This window comes from Mesoplodon mirus (assembly GCF_964341445.2).
Source record: "Mesoplodon mirus genome assembly, chromosome: 19".
Taxonomy (NCBI): domain Eukaryota; kingdom Metazoa; phylum Chordata; class Mammalia; order Artiodactyla; family Ziphiidae; genus Mesoplodon; species Mesoplodon mirus.
Window position 1 is genome coordinate 49031073 of NC_138995.1, and position 18044 is coordinate 49049116.

Below are 18044 nucleotides of genomic sequence, written 5' to 3' on the forward strand. Positions count from 1 at the left end.
CCAAAGACATAAAGAAGAAACCAGAGCGAGATGGTAGGAGGGGCACACTCACAATATAATTAAATCCCATACCTCCCAGGTGGGTGACACACAAACTGGAGACTACTGGAGAATAATTATATCACAGAAGTTCTGCCACAGGGGAGTTCTTAGCCCCACATCAGGCTCCCCAGCCTGAGGGTCCAGCATCGGGAGGAGGAGCCCCAGATCATTTGGCTTTTGAAGGCCAGCAGGGCTTGAATGCAGGAGCTCCACAGGACTGGGGAAAACAGAAACTCCACTCTTGGAGTGCACACACAGTCTCATGTACACTGGGACCTAGGGCAAAAGCAGTGACTTCATAGGAGTGTAGACCAGACCTACCTGCTGGTCTTGGAGGGTCTCCTGGGGAGGCAGGGGGCAGCTGTATCTCACATTGGGGATGTACACACTGGAGGTGGAGATATTGGTGAGTATTCATCTACATTAACTTGTCACTGAAGGCAGAAGTCTTTCTGGGGTCATTAGCACCAAGACCTAACCCTACCCAAAAGCCTGTAGGCTCCCATGCTGCGACGCTTTAGACCAAACAGCCAACTTGGTGGGAACACAGCCCCACCCATTGGTAGATAGGCTGCCTAAAGACTTCCTCAGTCCACAGCCACCTCTAGAGACACCCCTGACATGGCCCTGTTCACCAGAAAGACAAAACCCAGCTCCACCCTCCAGTGGGTAGGCATCAGCCCCTCCCACCAGGAAGCCTGCACAAGCCTCTTGACCAGCCTTACTCACCAGGGGCCAGTCCATAAGCAAGAAAACTATGATCCCTTAGCTTGTGTAACTAAGTCCTCAAACACAGGTCAGAAACTACCCTAGGACCAGCTGTCCTCTGCCCCTTGGATGATGAGAGGGGAGTGTACTGCTGGGACAAATAGTCCATCCCCTACAGAGGGCCACTTCTCCAAGGTTGAAAAACATAATGAACCTAACACACACATAAAAATACAAATAGAAATTCAGACAAAATGAGACAGCAAAGGAATATGTTCCAGATGAAGCAACAAGAAATAAACCCACAGGAACAACTAAATGAAGTGGAGATGGGCAATCTACCCAAGAAGAGTTAAGAGTAATGATTGTAAAGATGACCCAAGAACTCGGGAAAAGAAAGGATGCAGAGAAGGTTAAGTTACAAGAAGTTTTTAGCAAAGAGTTAGAAAATAAAAAGAACCGGACAGAGTTGAAGAATACAATAACTGAAATGAAAAATACACTATAAAGGGATCAACAGCAGAATAAATGAGGCAGAAGAATGGATCAGTGAACTGGAAGAGAGTGGTGGAAATCACTGCCATAGAACAAAGAAGAAAGAAAGAAAAGAAATGAGGACAGTTTAGAGATATCTGGGACAACATCAAACACACTAACATTCACATTATAAGGGTCCCAGAAGGAGAAGAGAGAAAGGGCCAAGAAAATACTTGAAGAGATAATAGCTGAAAACTTCCTTAACGCGGGAAAGGTAACAGTCACTCCAAGTTCACAGGAAGTGCAGAGTCCCATACGAGATTAATCCAAGGAGGAACATGCCAAGACACATGGTAAGAAAGAAAATATTGAAAGCAACAAATAACATACAAGGGAATTCCCATAATGCTGTCAGCTGACTTTCAGTAGAAACTCTGCAGGCCAGAAGGGAATGGCATGATATATTTAAAGTGATGAAAGGGGGAAACGTACAACCAAGAATACTCTACCCAGTGAGACTCTCGTTCAGATTTTATGGAGAAATCAAAAGCTTTACAGACAAGCAAAAGCTAAAAGAACTCAGCACCACCAAACCAGCTTTACAACAAATGCTAAAGGATCTTCTGTAGGCAGAAAAGAAAAGGCCACAACTAGAAACAAGAAAATTATGAAATGGGAAAGCTCACCAGTAAAGGCAAACATAAGTATAGGTAGGAAATCATCTACACACAAACTATGGATGTTAAAAGACAAAAGTAGTGGGACTTCCCTGGTGGCACAGAGGTTAATCTGCTTGCCAGTGCAGGGGATAGGGATTCGAGCCCTGGTCTGGGAAGATCCCACATGCCGTGAAGCAACTAAGCCTGTGTGCCACAAACACTGAGCCAGCACTCTAGAGCCCTCAAGCTACAAATCCTGAGCCTGCGTGCCAAAACTCCTGAAGCCCACGCACCTAGAGCCTGTGCTCCACAACAAGAGAAGCCACCGCAATGAGAAGCCTGCGCACCACAATGAAGAGTAGCCCCCGCTCACTGCAACTAGATGAAAGCCCACGTGCAGCAACAAAGACCCAACGCAGCCAAAAATAAATAAAATAAAATATAAAAACAAAAAAAATCCTTTTAAAAAATAAATAAAAATAAAAGTTCTTGGTGAAAATGAAAAATGTGTCTTTTATTTTTACTTAAAAACCAAAGACACTTTTTGGCTAACCCAATATATATAAAACAGGAACAAGACTCATAGATATAGAGAACAAACTAGTCGTTACCAGTAGGGAGAGGTAAAGGAGGAGGGGCAAGATAGTTGTATGGGATTAAGAGGTATAAAATACTATGTATGAAATAGATAAGCAACAAGGATATACTGTACAGCACAGGGAAATAGAGCCATTGTTTTGTAAGTACTTTAAATGGAGTATAATTTATAAAAATATGGAATCACTATGTTGTACACATGAAACTAATATAATATTGTAAATCACCTATACTTCAATTAAAAAGTGGCTATTTCTGGGCTCTCTATTCTATTCCACAAGAAGATACACACTGGCCAAAAAACTTTTAATGAGGAGTTCAACCCCAGTGGTAATGAGGTAAATGCCAGTGAAGACCAGAGTAAGAAACCAGTTAGCACCTATTCAACTGGAAGAAATTATAGAGCCCAAAAATATCATATGTGGGACAGGATGTGGTGTATGAAATCTCGCATTCATTGCTGGTGAAGTTAACAAATTGGTAACATCACTTTAGAAAACACTGGGCAACATCTTGTAAAGTTGTTTTCGATCAGTCATTCCACTCATAAAAAGAATTACAACTAAAACTCCTGCACATGTGTGCAGCAAGGTGGATAACCACCAAAAAAAAAAAAAAAAAAAAAGAAAAAGGAAACAAGTGAGTATCTTTCACTTGAACAATGTAGTATAGTGAGAATTTTTGGATATAATTATAGAAATAGGTGAATGTCCACAAAAATCAGTAAATACATTGTGATATATTGACGTAACAGAATATTTTGAGAAGAAGGAAAAAAAAACCTACAGCTCACACACAGTGATTCTTAGTAATTTAACACTGAATTCTTTAAAAGCACGTATCAGAAAACTACATCAATGTTTTGGCCCATTTGGGCTGCTGTAACAACATACCAAAGCCTGGGTAGCTTACAAACAACAGAAATTTGTTTCTCACAGTTCTGGAGGCTGGGGAGTCCAGGATCAAGGCGCCAGCATGGTCACATTCTGGTGAGGGCGTTCTTTCTGGTTCATAGCTAGTGCCTTCTTGCTGTGTCCTCACATGGTGGAAGGGACGAGGGATCTCTCTGGAGCCTATTGGATAAGACACTGAACGCTCATGACTTCTGCACCTCCCAAAGGCCCCAACTCCTTATGCCATCACCTTTGGAGGTGAGGATTTCAACAAAAGAATGTGAGTGGTACACGTTCAAGCCATAGCAATCAAGTATGATAACCATTTATCAGAAATTAAAAAACAGAAAACCATATAATACTCTGTTTAAGTATGCTTACAAACAGGTATGATACGATTTTAATTAAACCAATGAATTGACAACTAGATGAAATAGACAAACTGCTTGAAAGATGCAAAACAACAAATCCAGCACAAGAAACAGAAAATCTGAAAGCCACGACATCTACAAAAGAAATTCAATTTATAATACAAAACACTCCCACATATAAAGTAATGAAATTATGAAGGCAAGTTCAAGACAGTGATTATCTTTGTCAGGAAGGGAGAGGATGGGAAAGGGAAGAAATATATAGATCAAGGTAGGATATTGGTTGGTAATACTCCTGTTCTTGCATTGGCTGATGGTGTTCACTATAATTTTTTTTTTTTTTTTAATCCTTTGGCCGCGCTGTGCGGCATGTGGGATCTTAGTTCCCCGACCAGGGATTGAACCCACATCCCTTGCATTGGAAGCGTGGAGTCTTAACCACTGGACCACCAGGGAAGTTCCCACTATAACCTTTTCAGGGGAAATAAATAAATGACTGGGAAAAGTTTAAAAATAAATTAAACATGATAGTATACTGCCAGATGATGAGTGTGTCATAAACCAAGGTTTATGATTAATATAAACGTATACAACTGTAGTCAAATATAAATGTTAGAAGCCAACAGAGTATTGTGTTTGACATCACGGTACCTAGGGAGAGTCAGCCCAGGCTCAAATCCCAGCAACACCGCCTTGCTAGTTTTCTGCCCTTCAGCAAGCCGTTCAACTTCCACAAGCTTCTGCTACCTACAAATCAGAGTACAGGTAGAGTCTCAAAAATCACTGTGAGGATGAATTGAAACAGTGTATATACAGTGTTTACAAGCACCAAAAAGCAATGAATACCTGTTAACTATCCTGTCTATATTACGGCATGGATATGGGACACAACATGCATGAGCCCAAGAACTAAGAGTAGAGGTGGATCATTCTGGGAGATTAATTACAATAAAAAGAAAGGGCCATGAGTTGTCAGGCAAAGCCAATATTTAGGAGGCGATCAGAGTAAGAGGCAGAGAACAATCTAGTTAGAATTGGAAAAGAGGGACCACTGGAACCAAGTGCTACCAAAGCTGAGGTACAGAAAAGTGGAACAGGTTTCTGCTGCATCGAAAACCAGTACAGCGTGGTGGTGAAGACTGTCACTTCAGTTCAAACCCTGCCTCTACGAAGCAGTCATCTTGACAGTTATTAACCACCTGTAAATCACCATTTCCTAATCTGAAACACTGGGAGATGCCCAGTTCCTAATGCACCAGCTGCCATGAGGGTTAACAAGACCACACCTGTAAAGTACTTAGCATAGTGCCTGGCACAGGTTGAAGGTTCAGTATATTGTGGGCCATTATCCACTGTCGTTAGTACTGTTCTTACATTTGGTAATTAGGATAAAAGCTATGACCTCATCAAGAATGGTTTCAGTGCTGTGGTTCTGAGCCACCTCGCCACTGGGCCTCAGAAAGGAAAGGGGAAGACACCAAGTGCTGATGAGAATGTAGCAATGGGCACTCTCACACATGGCTTGTGGGAGCATGAAAAGATGCAGCCACTCTGTAAAACTGTTTGGCAGTTTCTGTTCAAGCTAAACATATACATACCCTAAGACCCAGTCATTCCTCTCTGTGTATATTCCCCGCAAAAATGAGTACTATATTATATATACATAGTATATACTCCAAAAATAACATGAACAAGAATGTTCATAATACAATGGGAAAAAATTAAAATGGCAATCACAGGAGAATGGACATACAATGAGATACTGCTGAGTACTGAGAAAGAACAGAGTTGAACTATATAGAACCACAAGAATGACTCTCACAGGCATAACGAAGATCAAAAGAAGACAGACATGACAGAATAAACTGTGGGACTCCATCTACATCAAGTCAAGACAGTCAAAGCTACTCTATGGTGACAGAGTCTAAATACCAGTTACCTTTCTAGAAGGAAGCATGAGAAGCCTCCGAAGTTGCAGGAGAAGGTGTGATTTAGTCTCTGGTGCAGGAAGTAGCCACGGCAGGGGGCGAGACCTCTTCCACAAAGTTGGGAAGGGAAGCTACAGGTATGAGACAGATGCTCTGTAAGGTTGAGCAGCAAGAAAGAAGGCCATGGGCCTCCCTGATGGCGCAGTGGTTGAGAGTCCGCCTGCCGATGCAGGGGATACGGGTTCGTGCCCCGGTCTGGGAGGATCCCATATGCCGCGGAGCGGCTGGGCCCGTGAGCCATGGCCGCTGAGCCTGCGCATCCGGAGCCTGTGCTCCGCAACGGGAGAGGCCACAACAGTGAGAGGCCCGCGTACGGGGGAAAAAAAAAAAAAAAAAAAAAAAAAAAAAGAAAGAAGGCCATGAAGTACGTTGTATGCCAAGACATCAGTGGCTCAGGGAGTGAGTGGTGAATGTTTGGATCAATGCTTGCATGGACGGCGGAGCTGGTGCAGGAGAGAGAGCAGATCAGAAGAAACACAGAGCAGATGTGCGCCAACCAGTTAGAAGTGTCTTGGCATCGTCTTGGCAAAAGATGATGAGAGCTTAGACCAGGATGTTTGTAGTGGAGCTCACAGAGGTGGTGGAGGTGATGGATTTACCCAATGTGAAAAACATAAAATCAGCAGGATGATAATGGCTGAATGTTGGGTTAGATGGAGGCAGAGTGTTATGAGTTTGCACAAGGTCGTTTCCCACCTTCTCAACTGTCTAAATGACAAGGCCATCCACTGATACTGTGGAGGATGGAGGAGTGGGCAAGATCATGATTTCCTTCTAAGGTATGAAGAATTTGATGGAACATGTGGAATGTAATTGAAAGGTAAGTATTTGGAAGAAACTCCATCGGGCTGTGAAGGAGGCTATAAAGACACACATGAACTGGCTGGGGAGTGCAAGGAAGCAGGAGAGGGGCAAGACCATGACTGCAGTGGCACCAATCAACACACTTTGTGACTCCAACTGTTAGCAGCCCAGATGTGGGCCAAACAAAGACAAATACCATCTTGAAGCTCTACAGTAAAGGAGGGCCAGGAAGACAATGCAGCTAGGAATTGCGTCTGTCTGACAAACAGAAGGACAGATGAACAGGTGGAAAAGGGTGGGATGCAGCCTATAGGCAGAGATGGTAACATAAACTCTTTTATTCTGAGTCTAGGAGGACATGTGAGAGATTATGCATTGTGATTGTTATTATTACATGAAAGATCCTAACAGCTGACTTTTTTTGAGCTCGTAACTATAACTCAGGCAGGGTGCTAACTAATTTCATGCATCAAATGATTACATCTTCAAACAGCCCAATGAGTTAGAAATTATTATCATTTTCATTTTTTCAAGAGTAGGCTGAGTGCAGCAGACTGGTTTGATGTAAACAAAACGCAGAAACCCATATGCTCTCCTTGGACACAGAGCTAAACCTCAGTTCCCAGCTGCATCAAAAGAGGGACATAGACTCACAGACATAGAGAATAAGCTTGTGGCTGCCAAGGGGGAGGGCGGGGTGGGGGAGGGATGGATTGGGAATTTGGGATTAGTAGACGTAAACTATTATACATCTGTATAACTGAATCGCTTTGCTGTATACCAGAAACTAACACAACATTGTACATCAACTATACTTCAATAAAATAAATTGAAAAAAAAAAAAAGGGATGGCCAAGTGCCGAATTCTTGTCAACAGTGTGAGGGGAAATAATGTAGGTGTGACCTCCATACCTCCTCTCATTTCCCCTCTGCCAGTAGAATGATGCCAAGATAACCATAAAGCCAGACAGGTGACACCTGGGTCTCTGAATAACCGTGTGATACGATCTCACACGCTGACGCACACGAGCCCTGCCATGAGTGAGAAAAATCCTTTTCATGTGTTGAGCCACTCAGCTTTTGGAGATTATCTGTTACTGCAGTGAAAATTAACAGCCTAAATTAGCTAAAGGAGGCCCGACAAAATCACGCAACTTCCCTATTGCCACTGGGCTGGTGACCGGCAAAGGCAGGTTTTAATACCAAGCAGTTGGAGCCCAGAGCCTTGCCCTTATACATAAAACAGGTTCTTTACCCTGTGGCAGAAAAGAATCTGTTGAGGTGGGAGGACAAAGGGACTTCGAGACGAAGAGCTCTACACTGACCCAGGCACCCAAGGAGGCCACAACAAGAAGCTTCCCACGAAATTCCAGAGGCAGTGGTCCCCTCAGTTAAGGTTGCCATGACCCCTCCTGCCCAACACTTGGCCACCCACCTGGACAGGCACTTTGGGAGAGGCTTCTCTTCACCACCCACAGCTCCTGCCTGTGCTTCAGTGGGTGGATTAGATCTGGTTTGGGAACTGAATATCCTGTTTGTGGAGAAAGAAATAAGATATTCGTATTTTAGCAAAGACAAAAAGAAATGTTTCAGTCCTGTCTGGGACTTTGACATGGAGAGGAAACCTCAGAATGAGGCTGGTCTTGTCCAAACTGATCTGTGACCTGGGAACCAAAGCCAAGAACGTTATCATTAGGCCCTAAAGGCTGAGTAGGGTAGTGCTAGCTGTCTAGGGTGATCCATCTCCCTTGACCTCCATCCTAGAGGACCCCCCAAAACTGTCCAGATGCAGTCATGGGACCCAGATGCACCAGTGTTCATGGAACATTAATTATGACCATTGCTAATAACTGCCTTCCTTGACACTGACCCACTTTTTATTTAACTTTAATACATGTCTTCATAAAGGGAATCTTGTGTCCACATAAGAAATGGAAAAAAACAGTTTCATTTGCCACAAATGCAAAGTTACTGCAAGAAAATCAAAACAGAACTATCAAGTCTCGAACTCATGCTGCCTGCTCAGGGCTGTGAGTCTGAGGCTGTCCCTTCTGTTGAAGAGAGAAATTGCCAACAGTCAAAGGGCCATTAAAAGAAAGCATGAAACAGCAACAGGAAAACAAGAGAAAAAGGAATGGCCTTCTCTGATTGTCCATCATTGCCACTTGCCATGTTTGTGCACTCTCTAAAATGATCTCCCATACCAAGAGACGATCATGGCCTAGACTTAAGTACACAAGGGGTGAGCATGTAGGCATCAGAGGCCAAAGAAGCCTTTTAAAGGAGATTCTGGTTTTTAGAATGACTGCCAGTAAGACTCACAAAGATGCCTCCTAATGTCCTGTCTGCTTCACTCACTTGCTGAACAACATGCCATTACCCAGGGGTTCTGCTGACTGGGCTATAAACCAATCAAGCTTGGCCACTCAGTCTCCATCTTGTAGGAATCTGGAGAAGGAACAAATTAGGGCCAGCCTGTGCTGAGCACTGGAGAGGTAAAAAGAAGTGTGGGCTCGGGTGGCTGTTTCCTGCCACTAGAACACCCATGCAGAGACAGCCAGATGTAGAGAAAGACAGATATATGAGAAAAAAAAAAAAAGTACAGCAAGAAGTAGAGACAAGGAATTGAGGGGTTTCTTAGATCAAGGGCAGGGGTGACCACTTCCGGCTATCAACTCCCTGCAGCAGAAAAAGCCAATCTGCTGAGTATGGCACAAGGAGACCCACAAAGAGACAGACAGATCAGGAGACATCAAGGCCAGTAACTAATCAGGATTTCCTCCATTTCCTGACTTTAGTCTCTCATGGTGTCTGACTGGACCTCCTGCCCCTCAATATTATAAGACACCCATATTTCCTCCAACAAATCCTTCTCCTCTGCCATCTCAGCCGTTTTGAGGGGAACTATGTTTCTTGCTCCAAATTCCTTGTGGCAGACACAGGAGCCTGAAGATAAAACCAATACATGTCAGGACCGTGGGGAGGAGGGAGAGTGTCCTCGGAAGCCTCCTGAAAAGTGCAGCATGAAAGAGGCTGTAGGTCCCCACAGAAAGAGCAATGAGGCCTTACCCAGAGAGGTCAGCAGCCCACAGGTCTCCAGCATCACCTCCCAGTACAGGCTCCTCTGGGCAGCATCCAGCTGCCCCCACTCGTCCTAGGTAAAGGTCACTGCCAGTCCTTGAAGGTCACGGATGCCTGGAAAGTCAAACAGGTAGCTTTGTTGGCCCTGGGACAGACAGATGTGATTAGAGCTCAACGTTCAGTCGTTGGTAAAGGACCAGAGGGCCCCAAGGTCAATATCACTCAGCACTTCCTGGGAGCCCAGCTCTGTGTCAGGCTCCAAGGGGAGGCAGACACTGCCTTTGGGCAGAATGTTACTGTATTGGAGCCAAAGGTCTTCTCTGCTGAAATCATTCACAAAAGACATAAAACGATGCCAAGGCCGTGTGGCCTGAGAGACATAGACAGCAAGCATTCTGGTAATGAAGGGGAGGGAACAGATGGCAATGATCACAGTACTAATCAGCAGTTGAGCATAATACTAATCAGCTGGTCCTCACCATGTGCCTACACCATGGCCTCGAATTCCCTGTGTGAGCGCGACCAAGAGGGGCGGCAACCGAAACGGGTCCCGTGGGCTCCCTCTAACCCCCCCACAAGGTCTTACAAGGCGCAGAGGTGGCTCCTGCCTCTTTATGGTGATTCTCTGGAAAGTTTTGAAAGGTCGCGGGCAAGGGAAGCCTGTGAGCACAAAAGAAACACGTTTCAAAAGAACTAACGCCCCCAGGACGCCGGAAGTCCAAGCCAACAACACAGGAAACGCCCGTTTTACCGTCCCTATTGGCCCAATTCTTACTGCTTCCTCCCGGCACAGACTTCTGGGTAGTGTAGTTTCCCTCCTGCAGGCAGCCTGGCCAAGAACCGGAAAGCCTTCAGGGAACCCTGGGTGGGTGCTAGGAAAAGATGGCCTGAGGCTCTTAGGAAGGGGCGGGGCCTCGCACCTTCTTAAAGGGGAAGCACACAGATTTATCCGCCACCCGTCACAGATAACTTTAAAGATTTCAGATGCTCCAAACGTTACAAACCTAATTGGATACACCACACCAAACTATGCCTCAGAAACTGTGTCTCTGTATCTAAGAGGAAATATATGATATCTAGCTACTCTTCAAATACATGGAGATTGAAGCCTTAGAGTTGGTCCTGTGGACCACACACACACACAAAAGCACAACAGAGAGTTGTGAGTTTTAAGTTTTATTCGGGGCAAAATGAGGACTTTAGCCTGGGACAGAGCGTCTCAGATAGCTCTGAGGAACTGCTCCAAAGAGGTGTGTGTGTGTGGGGGGAGTCATATATATGTGGTTTTGGTGAAGGGAGATACATACAATCAAGCACACATTTTTGCAGAATGTTGCCACTAGTCCCGAGCAGCAGATGTCTCCATTAATGATTTTAGTGCTTTTCTAGATATGAGAAGATGTAAGAAATTGGGCTGATAAAACCTTCTCCTGAAAATATCTAACTATCTAAAGGCCTGTTCTGCCAGTTTTTCCTAGAGCACAGAGTGCCTCATTCCTGATCTCTGCTCTGAAATCCTCTCAAGGTGTGTTGAAAGTCAGCAACTGCAGTGGCTAGTAATCTAATCCTTGTAGAGGCAGATGGCTAGTGACAATTTTTATTTGGCAGTTTTGTAAATTTCAGTATGTTTTGTTAGGGGTAAGTGAGAAAAGTCTCCAGCAGGGATGGAAAGATGGAGGGGAGGGGAGGGGAGGACTTTCAGAGGCTCTGAAGCTGGTGAACATGGGTGGCACTCTGCCTCTGGTTGCCTCAGAAAACGTCTGTCCTGTTGGTATAATCAATGATGTGTCCAACCCAGCAAGCAACATTATTTTATCCAGATGCTGTTTCCTAATCTACATCCTAAAACACATTCAATTTCTTTTAGGAATCTGGAAAGGAAAGCCACTTACAAAATGTCATTTCCTGCCAGGAAAGAAGCTGTCACAACCCCTGCAAGTGTGCCAAAGGGGCCTCTGAAACCTGAGACAAATATTTGTGACTTCAGGGTCTCAATTCCTTACTAAGAAGTGATTATCGCTTCACCTGTAATTTCACAAACAGTAGTAACTGCATGCAGAGTGAGAGTATCACTGAAACACACTTGTAAATTATTTAAATTCCTGAAAGTCATTAATAATAATTAAGAATTCATTCCAAGATAGTGGCAGAAATACCCCTGGGAAAGCACACTGTGAGAAGTGAAAAAAGTTAACATCTTAAGGAACTCTGAGCATAAGAAACTGAAGTCTGAGGAGTAATAGTATGAGAAGTAATAGCCTGTGCTATCCTACAAGTTTTGCCACACTTGAGGATTTCTCTTCAAAACGTGTGCCTTTTTTATTACACACTGAGGCAAAACCCACTAGAAGAAAGTGGTAAAGAGGACATTTGGAAGGATTTTCCAGAATGGTGAAAATGAACAGGAAGGGGGGTTGTTGTCATGTTTATTCACTGCTCTAACCAATGTTCAGTGAGCAAATAATGGATTTTTTGGCACTATCATCAGTGTATGGGAGACAAAGGAAAGAAGGGACACAAAGAAACCTGCCCTCATGATAGGTACATTCCATTTCAGAACGACAGGCAGGAGAAATGAAAAAAAAAAGAAATACTAAATTAAATAGTATGTAAAACATGGTAGACAAAATGGGGAAAAGGAGAGAAGGTGAAGGTGCCAAGAAGGTGGTGGAACAAATGTTGAGTCAGGGAGTAAAGGAGAATAATTTTTCAAGTAGAAAATATGAATTAATTGGGCTTCCCTGGTGGCGCAGTGGTTGAGAGTCCGCCTGCCAATGCAGGGGACACGGGTTCATGCCCCAGTCCGGGAAGATCCCACATGCCGCGGGGCGGCTGGGCTCGTGAGCCATGGCCGCTGAGCCTGCGTGTCCGGAGCCTGTGCTCCGCAAATGGAGAGGCTACAACAGTGAGAGTCCCGCGTACCAAAAAAAAAAAAAAAAAAAAAAAAGAATTAATGATGCCATTTTTTAAAAAGAGCTTATGGTAGGTGTAGATAGAGTAGGAAGCACCAGGATTTTCTCTCCTAACACAGACAACAATTTCAGCAGAATCTGTCTAATGTAAGTATTTTGGAACTCTGTAGTCTACTGCAGTCAAATTCCATAAGAAGACTTGGGCAGTAAATTGTGGTTAATGTTAGTCAATTTCAGCCCTTAGCACAGTAGCAGCTACCAGTCCTCCACCTCCAGCCCTGTGACAGACCACCGTGCATGTGTTCCTGGAGCAAGCTATGTATAGCTTGTGCGAACCAGAGCAAAAAGAACCCTGTCCTCGAAACATCAGGGATCTGTTCTTTGATATCTGTTCTTGATTAGAGAGGAGCAGACAACTGAGGGCTGTGAGGTGCCTTGTTCCTGCACCTCCCCTCATTGTTGAGCCCCTCCCACTCTGGCTGATGTGACTTCTGGGAGGATTTAAAGGGCTAGAACCCTTTTTTCCTCCCTTCAATTTTCTCATTTTCCCACTTTGGGAGCTAGAAATCAAGGACTAGGGCAGTGAAAAGCAACGTGCAAATATGAGAAAAATTAGAAAGTGATGAGGGAAAGGTGCAGGCCCAGAACACCTGAGAAGTCTGAAAGTTTAAACCTCAGGTGATCCTTCCCACAGAGTTAGCCTACAAAATCAAAATAAAATAAGCAAAAATAGCAAGCCCTGGAAAAAGGGGAGAGTCTGATTTCCAGAATTACCACATTATTAGATTTAAATGTCCAGTGTTCAACAACAACAAAATTTAAAAAAAGAGAGAAAGAAAGAAAAAACAGAGCCAAAGAGAACTGCCAGATACCATGTAGAAGACTAACACATGTTACAGGACTCCCAGAAAAGGAGAGAGAGAAAGGGGTAGAGAGAATATTTGAAGAAACAGTGGCTGAAATCTTTCCTAATTTGATGAAAGGCATAATTACAAATATCTCAGAAGCTCAACAAACTCCAAGTAAGATGACTGCAAGGAGACCCACTACAAGACACAACATAATCAAATTTTGAAAGACAAAAACAAAAGAGAGAGTTTTGAAAGTAGCAAGAGAGTAGCAACTTATCACATGCAAGGGATCAACATTAATATAATCAGCCTATTTCTCATTAGAAACTTTGAGGGCCAGGAGGCAGTGGGCCAATACATTAAAATGCTAAAACAAACCACCACCAACAACAAAACAAACACCCACACCATCAACCAAGAATCCTCTATTTGGCAAAACTTGGAGCCAAGAAATTAAGACGTTCCTAGATAAATAAAAGCTGTGGGAGTTTGTTACCACTAGAGCTGTCCTGTGTGAAATGCTCAAGGGAGTCCTGCAGTCCTGAAATAAAGGGAAACTACACAGTAACTTGAAGCCACATGAAGGAGTAAAGATCTCAATAAAGGTAAATACATGGGAAATTATAAAATCTAGTATTATTGTAACACCAGTTTCTAACTCCACTTTTTGATTTCTACATTACTTTTTAAAATTATTAGTCTAAAACTAGTACTATTGTAACTTTGGCTTGTAACTCTGCATTTTGTATTCTACATATCTTAAGATACTAATGCACTTTAAAGAATTATTAGTTTATATTTTTAGTCACACAATGTAAAAGATATAATTTTATGATATCAAACACCAGGGTTGGGGATGGAGTTGTAAAACAGCAGAGTTTTTGTACGTTATTGGTTAAGCTGGGTAAATTCAAATTAGAATGTAATGACTTTAGTATGTTAAAAGTAATCCCATGGTAACCACAAAGAAACAGCTATAAAATATATACAACAGAAAATGAGAAAAGAATTTAGATGTTTCACTACAAAAAACAGACCAAACACAAAAGAATACAGTAATGCAGGAAATTAGGGATAAAAGAGCTACATCTTTGTTTTCTTTAAATTATGTAGAAAACAAAAAGCAAAATGATAGAAGGAACAAGATAAAACCCTAGAAGAAGAAGTGGAGATAGGCAATCTACCCCACAGAGAGTTCAAGGTAATGATGGTAAATATGTTTAAAGAACTTGGGAAAAGATTGGATGAACAGAGTGAGAAGTTAGAAGGTTTTAACAAAGAGTTAGAAAATATAAATAAGAACCAAGCAGAGATGAAGAATACAATAACTGATATGAAAAGTACACTAGAAGGAATAAACATTAGATTAAATGATACAGAGGAATGGATCAGTGAGCTGGAAGACAGAGTAGTGGAAATCACTGAAGCTGAACAGAAAAAGAAAAGAGAATAAAAAGAAATGAGGACAATTTAAGAGACCTCTTGAACAACACCAAGCATACTAACATTCTCATTATAGGGGTCCCAGAAGGAGAAGAGAGAGAGAAAGGGGCATAGAACATATGTGAAGATATCATAGTTGAAAACTTCCCTAAGCTGGGAAAGGAAACAGACATCTAGGTCCAGGTAGCACAGAGAGTCCCAAAAAGGATCAACCCAAAGAGGACCAAACCAAGACACACTGTAACTAAAATGGCAAAAATTAAAGATAAAGAGAGAATATTAAAAGCAGTAAGGGAAAAGCAACAAGTTACATACAGGGAACTCCCATAATGCTAACATCTGACTTTTCAGCAGAAATTCTGCAGACCAGAAGAGAATGGCATGATATAGTTAAAATAATGAAAGGGGAAAACCTACAACCAAGAATACTCTGCCCAGCGAGGATTTCATTCATATTTGATGGAAAGATCAAAAGTTTTACAGTGAAGCAAATGCTAAAAGTGTTCAGCACCACCAAACCAGCTTTACAAGGAATGTTAAAGGGACTTCTCTAACTAAAAAAGAAATGGTCACAACTAGAAACATGAAAATTATAAAAGGAAAAATCTCATTGTAAAGGCAAATATACAGAAAAGGTAGTAAATCAACCACTTATAAAGCTAGTAGGAAGGTTAAAGACAAAAGTAGTAAAATAATCTATATCCACAATAAGTAGTTAAGGGATACAAAAAACCAAAAAGGTGTAAAATATGATGTCAAAACATTAAAAGTGGTGGGGAGAGTAAAAATGCAGGTTTGTTAAAGTACATTTGAACTTAAGACATCAGCAACTTAAAATAATTATATATCTATATTGCTATCTAGTTATAGATAAAGATATAGATATAAATTGTTATATGTAAACATCACAGTAACCACAAGCCAAAAATCTATAATAGACAATACATACAGAAAAAAGAAAGGAATTCAAACATAACACTAAAGATGGTCATTAAAGCACAAGGGAAGAGAACGAAGAAGAAAGGAACAAAAATAACTTCAAAAAGAACCCAAAAAACAGTTAATAAAATGGTAATAAGTACATACCTATCAATAATTACTTTAAATGTAAATGGACTAAATGTCCCCATCAAAAGACATAGAGTGGCTGCATGACCTGTATATAAGCTGCCAAGAAGAGACTCACTTCAGACCTAAGACACACACAGACTGGAAGGGAATAGAAAAAGGTATTCCATGCAAATGGAAATTAAAAGAAAGCCAGGGTAGCAATACTTATATCAGATAAAATAGACTTTAAAACAAAGACTATACAAAGACAAAGAGGATATTACATAATGATCAAGGGATCAATCCAAGAAGAAGCCATAACAATTGTAAATATATATTCACACAACATAGGAGCATCCAAATACATAAAGCAAATATTAACAGACATAAGGGGAGAAATCAACAGTAACACAATACTAGTAGGGGACTTTAACACCCCACTTATATCAATGGACAGATCACCCAGACAGAAAATCAGTAAGGAAACACTGGCCTTAAATGACATGTTAGATCAGGTGAATGTAATAGCTATATGGAGAACATTCTATCCAAAAGCAACAGAATATAAATTCTTTTCAAGTGCCAATGGAACATTCTCCAGGGTAGATCACATTCTAGGCCACAAAACAAGCATTGGTACATTTAAGAAAACTGAAATCACATCAAGCATCTTTTCTGACCACAATGCTATGAGACTAGAGATCAACTATAACTAAAAAACCCCTGCAAAAACCACAAACACATGGAGGCTAAAAAGTATGCTAACAACCTATGGGTCACTGAAGAAATCAAAAAGGAACTAAAAAAATACCTGGAGACAAAGAAAATGAAAACACAACACAAAATCTATGAGACACAGCAAAAGGAGTTCCAAGAGGGAAGTTTATAATGACACAAACTTACATCAGGATACAAGAAAAATCTCAAATAAACCACCTAACCTTACACCTAGTGGAATTAGAAAAAGAAGAACAAACAAAACACAAAGTTAAAGAAGGAAAGAAATCATACCTCTCAGAGCAGAAATAAATGAAATAGGGACTAAAAAACCCACAATAGAATACATCATTGTAACTAAGAGCTGATTCTTTGAAAAGATAACAAAAATGGTAAACCCTTAGCCAGTATCATCAAGAAAAAATGAGAGAGGGCACAAATAAATGAAATTCGAAGTGAAAAAGGAGAAGTTACAAATGATACCACAGAAATACAAAGGATCATAAGAGATTACTACATTTATATACATTTATATATTTAGATACTAAAATTATATGCCAATAAAATAGGTAACCTAGAAGAAATGGATAAATTTCTACAAATCTACAATCTCCCAAGACTGAATCAGGAAGAAATAGAAAATATGAAAGAACCAATTACCAGTAATGAGATTGAATCAGTAATAAAACAACTCCCAACAAACAAAATTTCAGGTCCAGATGGCTTCACAGTTGAATTCTACCAAAAATTTAGAAGACAGTTAACACCTATCCTTCTCAAACTATTCCAAAAAATTTCAGAGGGTGGAACACTCCCAAACTCCTTCTACGACACCAGCATCACCCTGATACCCAAACTAGACAAAGATCTCACAAAAAAAAGAAAACAGGCCAATATCATTGATGAACACATATGCAAAAATCCTCCACAAAATGTTAGCAAACGGAATCCAACAGTATATTAAGGGATCATACACCAGGATCACTGGGATTTATCCCAGGGATGCAAGGATGGTTCAGTATCCTCATATCAATCAATGTGATAAAACACATTAGCAAACTGAAGAATAAAAACCATATGATCATCTCAGTAGATGCAGAAAAAGCTTTTGACAAAATTCAACATCAATTTATGATAAAACCTCTCAACAAAGTGGGCATAGAGGGAACATACCTCGACATTATAAAGACCATATATGAAGAGTCCACAGCTAACGTCATACTCAATGGTGAAAAGCTGAAGGCATTTCCTCTAAGACCTGGAACAAGACAAGGATGCCCACTCTCACCACTTTTATTCAACATAGTATTGAAATTTCTAGCCATAACAGTCAGACAAGAAAAATAAATAAAAGGCATCCAAATTGAAAACGAAGAAGTAAAATTGTCACTGTCTGCAGATGACACAATACTACACAACACATAGAAAATCCTAAATATGCCATCAAAAAA

General features: G+C 41.4%; 1 protein-coding gene across 2 annotated transcripts in view; it reads right to left on the minus strand.

Moving 5' to 3' along the window:
* LOC309794553 (zinc finger protein 550-like) overlaps positions 1–18044 on the minus strand; it is a 36180-nt gene that overhangs the window by 8252 nt on the left and 9884 nt on the right. Inside the window, exons 1-3 of one of the 2 annotated variants that reach the window (XR_014292142.1) lie at positions 10100–10512; positions 9609–9734; positions 7975–8070 (exon numbers count right to left, since the gene is read on the minus strand). Coding sequence is in view for 1 of the 2 variants with exons in the window: in XM_082606189.1 (XP_082462315.1) it covers positions 3420–3556; positions 7975–8070; positions 9609–9642 (267 nt within the window). In the remaining variant the exon portion in view is untranslated. Of the gene's footprint in view, positions 1–3419; positions 3557–7974; positions 8071–9608; positions 9735–10099; positions 10513–18044 lie in introns of those variants that run through there. The other variant, XM_082606189.1, reaches the window with a different exon arrangement.